Here is a 12,913-nt window from a genome sequence, read left to right on the forward strand (position 1 = left end):
TGAGTGCATAAGTTGTAAGTACGTAGAACAACACTTGCACGTAATAAGTGCTCAGTAAATGGGAACTGTTTCTGTTGTTATTCATTATACTTTCTGAACCTATTCCCATCCACTTCATTAAAACTGTTCTTTTCATCTTAAAAAAAAAGAGTGGATATATGTATATGTATAACAGATTCACTTTGCTGTACGCCCGAAACTAACAGAACATTGTAAATCAACTATACCCCAATAAAAATTAAAATAAATAAATAAATAAATAATTTTTTTAAAAACTATTCTTTTCAAAGTACCAAGACCTGGATGTGGATACGCTTTGCTCTTTGGGTCCCTTGACACTATGCCCTTCTGGCCACTTGACACTACAGCCCTATAAGGTAGGGACTATCCTTACCCCCTTTTCAAAGAGGGGGAAACCAAGTCACGGAGAGGTTCAGCAACTCACCCAAGATCCCAAAGTCAGGATCGGCACCCGGAGCCCCGGGCAACCGGAGTCCACGGCCCTCAAACAGGGCTTCTCAGTCTCAGCACCACTGATAATTGGGCGGCTGTCCTGGGCATAAGAGGGCATGTAGCAGCATCCTTGGTCTCTACCCACTCGATGCCAGGACCACACCACTCCATCCAGTAGTGACAACCAAAACCATCTCCAGGTACTACCAAATGTCCCCTTGGAGGACAGAGCCGCTTGCCCCACCTCCAGTTAAGAACCACTGTGCTGTGGCCCGGGTTCAATCCCTGGTCGGGGAACTGAGTTCCCACAAGCCGTGCCACAGGTTCAGGAAAAAAAAAAAAAAAAAAAGAGCCACTGCAGTAACCACCACGCTGGGCTGCTTTCTATCTCCAGGGTCACATGGCCCAATCAGAACTCCCCAAAACCTGTTCCTCCCCCAGGCTTCCCATCTCAGCAAATGATACCCCCACTCGGGCGGGTCCCTAAGCTACAAACTTCAACATCTTCTGACCTCCTTTCATTCACTCCCAGCCCCCCTCTATCCAATCTGTTAGCAAGTCTGATCAGCTCAACCCCCAAAATGGGAGCCAGATCCATTGTCCCCAGCTCCTCGTCCAAGCCCCCATCACTTTTCCCTGGGACACCTTCATCAACCTCCTCCTCCCAGGTCCCCTTACTGTCACCTCTACTGCCCTTAGAGTCCAGTCCCCATGGAGCAGCTTAAAACACTCCAAGACTTCCCATCATATTTAAATTCCACACACATCCCCACAGCCACCTCCATTGAAGTGCCTTCCTCCCAAACATCACTTCCCTCTGCTCTCCCTTCTCTTGCTCACCTTCTGCCAGCAGATCCTTCATTCTCATCCTCCTGCCACAGGGCCTTTGCACAGCCTTTGCCCTCCCTGCCCCCATGCTTCCCAGAGCTGGCTCCTCATCCTCCAGCTCTCAGCTTTCCTTGACCATCCTCCAGAAGCCTGCCCCCTTTGTTTTTCTCCATCCTGACCCCTGGATTATTCTGTCTGCAGCATTTACTACCGTGTTTTATTGATTTGCCTGTTTACTGTCTGTAGCGGGTTAAACGGCAGCCCCCAAATAGATACATCCACATCTGATCCCTGGCACCTTGGTGAGTGTGATGTTATTTGAAGAAAAAAAAAGGACTTTGCAAGACATCATTAAGGACGTCAAGGTGTGGAGATCTTTCTGGATTATGAGACACACAGATGGACAGACACAGAGGAAACAGCCACGTGAAGATGGAGGCAGAAGCTGGAATAACGCAGCCACAAGCCAAGGAACGCCTGGAGCCAGCAGAAGCTGGAAGAGGCAAAGATCAGATTCTCTCCTATAGCCTGGAGATGGAGCAAGATGCTGCCGACACCTTGTTTTCAAACCTCTGCCCTCCAGAACAGTGAGACAATATAGCTGTTGTTTCAAGCCACCCAGTTTTTAAGACTGTTACAGTGGCCACAGGAAACAGAACACAGGCAGCCTTCTCTCCCACAAGGCCATGAACTCAGGAGAGCAAAGAGGAAATCTGTGGTGTTCTTTCCCATCACCCCAGCCATCTGCACAGTGCCTGTTGCCGATGATAAAATAAATGAATGTCTAACTTGAAGAAGCTCTCAATCTCACCTTCACCCCAGCCAGTAATTGTTCACTTCTCTTTGGATTCCGCCCCATCCCCCCAACCCCGCCCACCCACCTCCCCACCCCACCCACCCATCCCCCACCTCCCCGGACACAGGAAACTCACTCCCTCCAAAACAGTGGTTGTCTCGGGGGCAATTCTGCCCCCCAGGGGACATTAGGCAATGCCTGGGGACATTTTGTGGTCACTACTGGGGTGGGGGGGAGAGTGGGTGAAGGTCAGGGATGCTGTCCAACTTCCTACAATGCACAGGGCAGCCCCCAAGACAGAGGATGAAGCCCCAATTTCAGCACTGCTGATGCAGAGAAACTCTGGACTCAATTTATTGATAGTACTTGATGCCAATATAAACATCGATTGATCGACTGCCTCCTGACATCTCTTCCCCGCTCTTCTGGTAACAGCCCCTCAGTTTCCCAGGTGAAACAGCCCCTCCCCGAGCCTAGCTCCTTTGGGTAGAGTCGACCCCTCCCCCAACTCCAGAAATGGGCACGTGACCTGGCCTGACCAATCAGACCATACATTCTCCCAGGCATAGCAATTGGTTCAGAATTGGACATGTTACCCACCCCCAAACATTCATGTCCAATGAAAGAGAGATCTGGGGTTTAGAGGCCATTAAATCGACCCTCCTATTTTCCACTGGACACAGAATTGTGGGAATAAAAATTTGGTATATCTGGGCACTCTTGTTTGCCTCCATGAGGGGAAAGGGTGACTGAAAATGGAGGGAAACACCCCAAAGAAAGCAGAGTTAAGAGACGGAGTGCAAAGGGGAGAGAGGAGAGGGTTCCTGAGATATCTCCTGAGCCCTTGGATCCAGCCGGACCTGAAGGCATTTCCTCAAAAACTTTTCAGTTATATGAGATAATAAATATGATTTTTTTTTTTTTAACAATTTATGGGTAGAGGATTTTATTTATTTATTTATTTATGGCTGTGTTGGGTCTTCGTTTCTGTGCGAGGGCTTTCTCCAGTTGCGGCAAGTGGGGGCCATTCTTCATCGCGGTGCGCGGGCCTCTCACTGTCGCGGCCTCTCTTGTTGCGGAGCACAGGCTCCAGACGCGCAGGCTCAGTAATTGTGGCTCACGGGCCCATTTGCTCCGCGGCATGTGGGATCTTCCCAGGCCAGGGCTCAAACCCGTGTCCCCTGCATTGGCAGGCAGACTCTCAACCACTGCGCCACCAGGGAAGCCCCAATAAATAGGATTTTTGACTAAGCCAGTTTTGGTTGGGTTTTCTGTCACAAGATCTAAGACTCTTGCTTGAAACTTCTGCAGACTAAGTTCAGAATTTCCTCAAACCTTAAACTTCTCCAACTGAACATCCCTTATTTCTTCCACTATTCCCCAAGGGACCTGACTCTCATGTTCCTCTTAAAGCCCAGGTCTCAGAACACCATCCCTGAGATCAAAGGGGACAGTCTATCTCTACAATGTAGTGAGATCTTTAGAAGCCCAGCTATGCCCATCCAACACACCCTCTGGTCCTGCCCACTTCCTGGCACCATTAATGTTAGCAAGGGAGACAAACAGAACTTTGTCTTTCGGTCCCTCAAATATTCCCCAACCTCCCACATGCACATTGGCATGTCACCTCCTCCAGGAAGCCTACCCTGATTGTTTCTGGGGGTTCTCTTCTCTCTGCTCTCACAATACCCTGGGCTTCACTCACCCATCACTGAGTGTGTTAATCTGTGTTGTAACTGCCTATTTCCTCGTCTGTTTCCATGAGTTTCATGATGGTCTGCGTCTCATTCATTGTGGGATTCTCCATCAGAATGTCTCAGAAATGTCTCTGAGGTGGGTGGTAGTATCATCATTACTATTGTTGTTATTATTGCTGTTATCACCATCTTCATTTGCCTCATTTTACAGATAAGAAAACAAAAGGTGAGAAGCCACATAACTCGGAACTAGTAAAGGCAGGATAATCTCAGGCAATCCATCCTCAATCATCACTAACCAACTACCACTAAGCAGTAGTAAGTAAGCACTCAACAAATACCTCCTAAATCAGGGAGGAATCAGCAAACTCTGTAAAGAGGCAGACAGTAATTTTTTTATTTTTTTGGCTTTGCAGAGAGAAAGCAGCCACAAACAATGTGTCAACAAGTAGGCAAGACCTTGTATCAGTTAAACTTTGTTTACAAAAAGAGGCAGCCAGCCCATGGGTTATAGTGTGCTGACCCCTGTATTAAATGACTGAAAAAATGAAGTGAATATTTGATCAACATTTATTGAGCACCTACTATATGCCAAGTGCTGTTCTAGGAACTGGGGACACAGTTGTGAACCAAACAGACAAAAAGCTTTGCCCTGACACTCCAGTGGGGGAAGCAGATAATAAGCAAATAAGTTAAAAACTATGGTAAGTCAGAGAGGGCTAAGTACTGTGGAGGAGGGCTTCCCTCGTGGCACAGTGGTTAAGAATCCGCCTGCTGGTGCAGGGGACACGGGTTCGAGCCCTGGTCCGGGAAGATCCCACATGCCGCATAGCAACTAAGCCCGTGCTCCACAACTACTGAGCCTGCACCCTAGAGCCTTCGAGCCACAACTACTGAAGCCCACGCGCCTAGAGTCCATGCTCTGCAACAAAAGAAGCCACCGCATCGAGAAGCCCATGCAACCGCAACGAAGAGTAGCTCCCACTCACCGCAAGTAGAGAAAGCCCACGCACAGCAACGAGGACCCAATGCAGCCATAAATAAATAAATAAATAAATAAATAAATACTGTGGAGGAAAATAAAAGAAGGAAGAGAATTGGGGAGGGGGTGGTAGGCAGGGGCAGGGGGTGTGATTTTTACATGTGGAAACCAGGGGAAATCTCTCTGATAAGAAACGTTCAGGAGATAAGAGAACAACCAGGGTGTATATCTGGGGGAAGAGGGATTTGTAGAGAAAGAACAGCACGTGCAAAGGCCCTGGAGCTGAATTGCACCTGGTGGGTTCTAGGAACAGTGAGGGCGGGCCCACATGGCTGGAGTCGAGTGAGGGAGGGGGAGAGAGGGAGGAGATGAGGGCTGAGAGGTGGGCAGAGGCCAAATGCATAGGTTCTTCTGGGTCATGATGAGGACTTTCACTTTTACTCCAAGGGGAGCCATGCGTGGGAGGGCTGGGAGCAAGGGGAGGGACAGGGGTTTCCAGCATCCGCTGTGAGAGTCCTGAAGGGTGACATTTCCCAGTATTGGGCCCAGAGAGGAAGTCAGTGAACAGAACAGAATGGAATGGGAAAGAAGGCACAGCGCAAATGTTGACACACACCCCCGCCAGGCTTCTGTCCCGGTCAGTCCTAGTGGACATGTTTAGATGCGATCTTCCACCCAACCCAACCCAACCCACTTGGCTGAGGTTTGCTTGCACCAAGCCCCACCCTAAGTCCCCAGCTGCATCCTTCCCCCATGGCTCTGGTCCAGGTCCTCCTCATTCCTCATCCCTCCAGATGAAACAGAGGTTTCCTCTAAGCTAGCCCCCTCCAGACCTGCAACTCTGAAACCAGCTAGGCATCACCCTGAGGTCCTCTGGCACTGCCTTCTCTATATCCACCCAACCCATTTCCTTGCCCTCCCTGGCACCCAGCTAAGCTACATTCCCATTCCTGTCTTGCAGTTGGATGGGACCATGTGACCAAATTATGGCCAGTGGAACAAGAATGGAGGTGATGGTGCCACTTCTGGGCCTGTCCCCATGAAAACCTCTCAGGGTTTCCCTCCTCATAACTCCCTCCTTGTCCTCTGGCTGAATAGAGAACTCCAAGGGCTTCAGGGAGGATGGGGCCATGAGATGGAAAGAGCCCAAGTCCTATAGGGACTTTGTAAAGAAGGGCTATCCTCTTAATCCCCCAGTTGACCCAAACTGGATTGTGATATAAGCTAGAAGTAAACTCTTTAAATTCACTGAAGCAATGCAGTTCATTACAGCAACTAACATTTTGCACCCGGACCTATACCATATCCTACAGGCAAGCTCAGACCCACTGAAATCAAATTAGCAAAAAAGAATGACTCCCATTAATTTAGCACTTGCTATACATTAATCATATGTCAATCACCATGATAGGAATTTAACTTACCTTATCATGTTGAACCCTCACATAACCCTGAGATAAAGGTGCTGTCCACACCCCCATTCTGTAGATAAGACAACCTGGGCAGAAATAGGTTAAGTAATTTTTTTTCTCCAAGATCACAAGGCTAGTAAGTACCTGACTTGAAATTCAAAGCAGCCCAATATATAAAGAGTTCCTAAAAATCAATAAGAAAAAAATTCCAGCAGTCCTAGAAGGAAAAAAATAATGGGCAAATGATATGAACAAATATTATTTTGCAGAGAGAAAATATAAATAGTTCTTAAACATAAGAAAAGAGGCTCTATCTCACTCAGAATAAGAGAAATGTACATTGAGTCATAATGAGCTTCATTTATCACCCAAGTTGGCAAAACTCCAAAAGCTTAACAACTGTTGGCAAGGCAGTGGAGAAACCAGCATTCTCATTGCTAGAGGTAATGTAATTGGAACAATGCATATGGGAACAATCCCATACAGAGAACAATTTGGCAGGATCTACTGAAAACACAGACTCACCCGCTTTGAGCCAGAAAACCCTTCTGAGAATTTATCCCATGGATATACTTGCTCATGTATCTGGCTGCAATAATAACATTTATATGTAGCTAGATACTTTTCTAGGTTCCTGATAGTAACTCATTTATCCTTCAGAGCAATGCTTTCAGATGGGGATTTATTATCTCCATTTTACAGATGAGGAAACGGAAGCACAGAGAGGTTAAGTAATATGCCCAAGGTCACACAGTAGAAGAGCCAAAAAACAGTTCATGGACAAGGTTATTGATCACAGTTAGTTTGTCAGAACAAAAGCCTGGTGCAATCCAAGTGCCCATCAATAGGGGTGATGGTAAATTAAGTGATCCCCCAGCCGTGCAATGGAATACAGTTTAGAGAAACACTCCCTGGCCACATGCCTAAGGGGTGGCAAAAAAAAAAACAGAGTAGGGATCCTGGTACCAGGCTGCCTGGGTTTGAATTTCTGACTGTCACTTTCAAGCTGGGTGCCCTGAGGCAAGTGACTTAACTTCTCTGTTCCTCAGTTTTCCCATACGCAATATGAGGATAATGATAATATCTACCTCGTAAATTGTTATGGAGATTAAACAAGTCAGTGTATAGAAAGTGTTTCGACCAGGGATCAGCAAACTTTTTCTACAAACGTCTGGATAGTAAATATCTTCACCTCAACAGGCCAGGCACTCTCTTCGTCAGTTACTCAACTGTAGAGTAGTAACTGGAAATCAGCCATAGATAATACATAAACAAATGGACGTGGCTGTATGCCAATAAAACTTTATTTATAAAACATGCTTGTGGTCCAGATTCGGCCCTCCCATTGTAGTTTGCCAGCTCCCAGTTTAGATGAATGCCTGGCACACAGTTCGCCCAATATAAGTGGTTTGTTAAGTGAATGGACAATCTAGAATATCGTGCAGTCATTTTTTAAGAAGAATGAGAACAATCTCTATGTATTGATTTGGAAAGATTCCCAAGACAATGATTAAAGTGAGAAAAGCAGGGTATAAAGCAGTGGGTGGTATGTGCCGTCTTTTGTAGTAAGAGAGGAGGATAGTTAATAAAAACCTGCATTCCTATTTGCATAAGGAAATTCTGGAAGGCTATATAGTCAACTTAAAGAAAAAAGGAGTCACTTATGGAGGAAGGTAGCACCTGGGTATCTGAAGAAGATGGCTAGAGGTTACATTTTTTCCCTGTGCACCTTTTTATGTGTTTTGATCTTTGAATGATACACATGTATTATTTAACCAAAGAGTCAAATATTTTAAAGATTCTACCAGGCTGTCTGTCCCCCAGCACAGGGTTTCGCAACCTCAGCACCGTTGACATTGGGGCCGGATAATTCTCTGTCGTGTGTGACATTGTCGGACGTTGAGCAGAATCCCCGGTCTCTATCCACTAGATGCCAGTATCAGCTCCCAGACGTGACAACCCCAACTGTCCCAGGACATAGCCAAGGATCCCCTGGGGGCGAAACCACCCCAGTTGAGAACCACTGCCCTAACCCAAACTCCTCTAGGCTGTGCTATGCTGCCAACCTTCCCTATATCCCTCATTTTCCCTAAAAAGACTTTTTATAGAGGGTTTATCAGGTGTCAACACAGTGCTGAGCAGTATTGAAATACTACAACAGTCTTCCCCCAAAAGGTGCCGTTTTTAGCCACAGTTCACAGATGGGGAAACTGAGGCTCAGGGAGGCGAAGCCAGCCAGTGATGCTGCCAGGATTGGCTCCCAGGTCTGGCTCCTCCAAGCCACCACCATCAACCCCCACCCCAGCCCACCCCTCCTATTCTAACTCTCCTACCCTCTCCCTTCCCTGCTTCTGCCAACGGCACCAGCATTTACAGGCTGGGGACTGAAGCACAGAGAGGTTAAGTAACATGCCCAAGGTCACACAGTGGAGGAACTGAAAAAAGATTCATCATCCTGGCTCCAGTGACCGCCCCCATCCTGAGTCTAATCAGCTCCCCCGTCCTGGTGGATCTTTCCCACAATGACTGTCACATTTGTCTCTTCCTCTCCACTTCCTCAGCTTTAAAGTTTCATCTCTGCCACCCGGAATTTGGGCTCCCAGAGAGAGTAAGAGTGTCTGGTCATCACTGTGGCCGCCTATGATGGTGTCATCGTCTTTCTGGGTCTCAGATCTCAGCTTGGAGACTCACTTCAATCTGACCTCACCCATGAATCATGCCCACCAGCCAGCCCACTCACTGCCCTGCAGCACAACTACGTGGGAACCGCCCTGCTCCCACCTAAGAGCCTTTGCACTGGCAGTGCCTCCTGCGCCAGGGGTGCTGTTTCCTCAGACTCACATGACTCGTTCCCTCACTTTGCCCAGGTCTCTGCTCAGATGTTGCCTCCTCAGTGAGGCCTCCCAGACCTCCTACGCAAAAGTGCAACTCCACATTCCCAAGCCCCCTTCTGCAGGCCATGTACCACCTCTGGCAATGTATATGTTTCCTTATTTGCCCACTGTCAGTGCCTCCCACTAGAATGTGGGCTCTTCGACAACAGGGGTTTGTGTGTGTCTTTTTCCCACTGTCTCAGCACCAAGAAGAGGCCCAGCGTACATCATAATTGTTGATGAATGAACGAATGAATAAATGAATAAATGAATGAATATGCTCTTCCCACCCTCTACCCAGGGAGCAGTGGAGCAAAAGCCGAGGAACTCTGAGGAGGAAATGAGAGAAACTAGGAAGCATCCTAATTCCAGGCTCCACACCTTTATGCCATTGTGTGTCCCCCACCCCATCCCACCCCCATCAGGAGCCCTCCCTTTTCTCTCTCTGCCCTTCCATATCCCACTGGCAGTTCATGGCCCGGGCTTAAATCTGTTGATGGACAGGGACTTGAAAACTTAGAGAGGCTGTTCTTGTGATACCTCCCTCCGACTTAATGTGACCACCTTTTAGCTTCCTGCTCATGGCCCCACTGTGAACGGGGCACAGGGCTGAGCTTCAAAGGGAGACAAAATGCACAGGGCAGGATGGCACAGAGCTCCCAGATGGGGAGGATCAAGGAACACCCCTGCCCAGTGCAGGGCCTGACACAGCTAGGCACGGGAACCCTGAGCAATTAGAAAACTCCTACTCACCCTTCAAAACCCAGCACAAATGTCCCCTCTTGCAAAAAGCCCAACTCTCCCAGGCAATGTCTTGCCTTTGCTCCAGGGCCCCCAGCCCAGAGGTTTCTTCCTCTGCCCTGGTCCTGACAACACAGGGCTGGGGGATGTCTGTCTCCCGCAGTCTGGGAGCACCTTGAGGGCCAGACCCAGGCCTGGGTCCTCGGTGCTGCCCAGCACAGAAAATCAGGACACATTAGTCCCTGCAGCTGCCCTCCTAGAGAATAATGCCACAACCCCTTGCCTTTTATCAGAAAACCAGCTGTAGGGAAGATGCAGGGAAGGATAGAAGTTCATCCTTAAGTCTAACCACTTTCCCATTAGCTGCTGTTGAAGCCTCACTGGATCTCGACTGCTCGCTGGATCTCGACTGCTCGCAAGTCTGGGGCCTGACTGGTCCGACGGCTACTTTCTTCTGTGTGGAAGCCAGGAGGCAAGCAAATGGAGGAAAATTTGGGATGGCCTGTGGCCAGAGCAGCTGGTGGCTGGGGGTGGCAGGGGAATCTCTGGGGTTCCCCCGCCACCATTCTTTCAGGAGGCCTGCCTGGGCTAGGGGAGGGTGGGCCTCTTCCACGTGCGGCCCTATCCCTAGGAAACACCCCCAGGGACCCCCATAGGCCCACTCCCTGATCACTGACTGCCCCTCCCCCCATCCGCACATGGCATCTCAGGCCAGAGAGGAGGCAATACCCCAGTCTGCCCACCATCCGTCCCCAGAGAGGTCCCCCACTAGCCCACAGCGCGTCCAGACGAGCCTTTCCTCCCAGGGTAGGGCCTGAGGGCTGGATGGCAAGTGTCAGACCCGCAGGGCAGGCAGGGGACCCCCAACCGCCAGGCATCAGCAGACATCACTTTCCACCCAGAACTCAGGAGGCCAGAGGGAACCAGAGAAGGTACGACAGAAAGAGAATCCAGTCCAGTTACCTCCCCCACCCCACCACATTCAAATGGGGATTTGAATAGATTTCCTGAGCTGGGGGCGGTCACAGTCAAATCCTCCTCCCCCTGGACCCGGGGCCCTTGCAGAAATCCCTACAGAGAAAAAGCAGCTATTTCTAGGTTCCCAAAACCCCAGGACCCACTCTCGGGGTTCTGGACCAGGTCTTGCCTCAACGTGCCCCCTGGGATGGATGGAGTTAGGAAGATCAGAGCCCGAGGCCTATAGCACCCCACCCGCCCCATGCTGCCCCAGGCCCAGGCAGGAAGCCAAGGGGAAGATGTGAGGGGAAGGAAGGGGCCCAGGGCCTGGGAGGAGGAGGCACATGTGGGGGAAGGAATCGGAGGAGGCCCCTCCCCCATAGCTAGAATCTTGGAGGTTGGGGGGTCAAAGGAGTTGAAAACCTCAGGCACTCTATTGGCCACCCAGGGGGCTCCTAGCCTCCCTCAAGACCCCCACACAGTCCCTTTTGGGGGCTTGATCCCCACTGGAGCCAGCCTGGGGCTTTGGGAGCTTTAACCCCAAGTTTGCCAGTTCTCAGCCTAGATGTGGGTTAACTGCGAGCCTATGAACCCATTCCCGTTAACCTTGGGTGGGCCACCCCTGTATCCCTGAGTGTTACAACCCCCATATCCCCCGTACCCTGTGCCAGACCCCGGGGCGGGGGGCCATCCTCCCCTCTACACGGCTGGCCCAGAGGTGCAGAGCATCAACCCCCTGGGTACCAGCCTGGGATGCCTCCCGCCACCCACCCTGGGGCAGGCCCGTCAGTGGGCGTCTCACCTGGGACATCTGGGGACGCAGGTTGACCTCCCGCAGGTTGATGGCGTGGGGCAGCAGGTTGTTGAGCAACTGGCACAGGAGGACGCCATCCCGGAGGGCCTGCGCCAGCTCGCACACCTGGGCCCCATCCCAGGTCACGCGGTGGCTTGGGGGCAGCACCCGGCACTGGATCAGCCAGTGGGTGCACTGGCGCCACAGCTCCATGGCTACTGGCTTCCCGGGCCGGCCCGTGCACCCTCGCGGCCTCCTTTGCCGCCCGCCCGCTTGCCTCCGCTAGCTAGCTACCACTTCCTCTTCTTTGCCTGTAACTGTCGCCCTGAGAGGGGGTGGAGGAGGAGGAGCCATGGTGGGGGGGGTGGGGAGCACCTGCAGCCCAGCCCCAGCCCAGTCCCTTTCAAGCAGGACCTGGCCTCTCTTTCCCCCACCAGCTAGCACTGGGGCATCTGGGAGTGGGTTCAGGGTAACAAGGCGGAGGCCTGCTGCCTTCCTCTGTATCCAACCCAAGAGCGGTACCATCTCGGAAACATACTCAAAATCCGCCCTTTTCTCACCCCTCCCTCCTCCGCCTCCACCCTCATCCAGCCCCCAACCTTGGCAGCCTGGACCAGCGCAGTCTCCTCTGCCCCATGGCCGGGCTCCTGTCCTCATCCCCCCACAATCTGTACTCCCCACATCGGAGGGCACCTATGAACACCTAAGTCAAGTCGGGATGCCCCACAGCACCCCCCTCATCTGGGATAAAAGTCATCCCTGAAGCCCACAAGGGCCTGCATGACCACTCATCACCTCCCTGCCCTACTTCTCCCACTCTCCCCCACTTTGCGCTGTTCCAGCCAAACGGGCCTCCTCAGTGTTCTTCCAACATACCAGGTAGCCCCAGAAGCTTGCTCTAGAATCCTGCCACAAGGCCTTTGCACATGCTACTCCTCTGCCTCAGGCAATTTCACGGCCAGCTCCCTCACTTCCTGCAAATCTTAGCTCTAGATCATCTTCTCATGAAGTATTCCCAAACCTCTCCATTTCAGATCACAGCCTTTTTCCCCACCCCATCACACCCTATCCTATCCCACTTCCCCACCTGTTATTTTATTATACTTTTTTTTTTTATAAATTTATTTATTTATTTTTAATTTATTTTTGGCTGAGTTGGGTCTTCGTTGCTGCACACGGGCTTTCTCTAGTTGCGGCGAGCGGGGGCTACTCTTTGTTGCGGTGCCCGGGCTTCTCATTGCGGTGGCTTCTCTTGTTGCATAGCACGGGCTCTAGGTGCGCAGGCCTCAGTAGTTGTGGCACGCGGGCTCAGTAGTTGTGACTCACGGGCTCTAGAGCGCAGGCTCAGTAGTTGTGGCTCACGGGCTTACTTGCTCCGCGG

The 12,913-nt window shown here is 50.7% G+C and overlaps 1 protein-coding gene across 1 annotated transcript in view; it reads right to left on the reverse strand.

The window, feature by feature from the left end:
• VAV1 (vav guanine nucleotide exchange factor 1) overlaps nt 1-11,747 on the reverse strand; it is a 55,720-nt gene extending 43,973 nt beyond the window's left edge. Inside the window, exon 1 of the mRNA XM_059919861.1 lies at nt 11,542-11,747. Coding sequence (XP_059775844.1) covers nt 11,542-11,745 — 204 coding nt within the window. The 5' untranslated portion in view covers nt 11,746-11,747. The remainder of the gene's footprint in view (nt 1-11,541) is intronic.
• Nucleotides 11,748-12,913: the final 1,166 nt, after the last annotated feature.

This window comes from Balaenoptera ricei, chromosome 3, assembly GCF_028023285.1.
Source record: "Balaenoptera ricei isolate mBalRic1 chromosome 3, mBalRic1.hap2, whole genome shotgun sequence".
Taxonomy (NCBI): domain Eukaryota; kingdom Metazoa; phylum Chordata; class Mammalia; order Artiodactyla; family Balaenopteridae; genus Balaenoptera; species Balaenoptera ricei.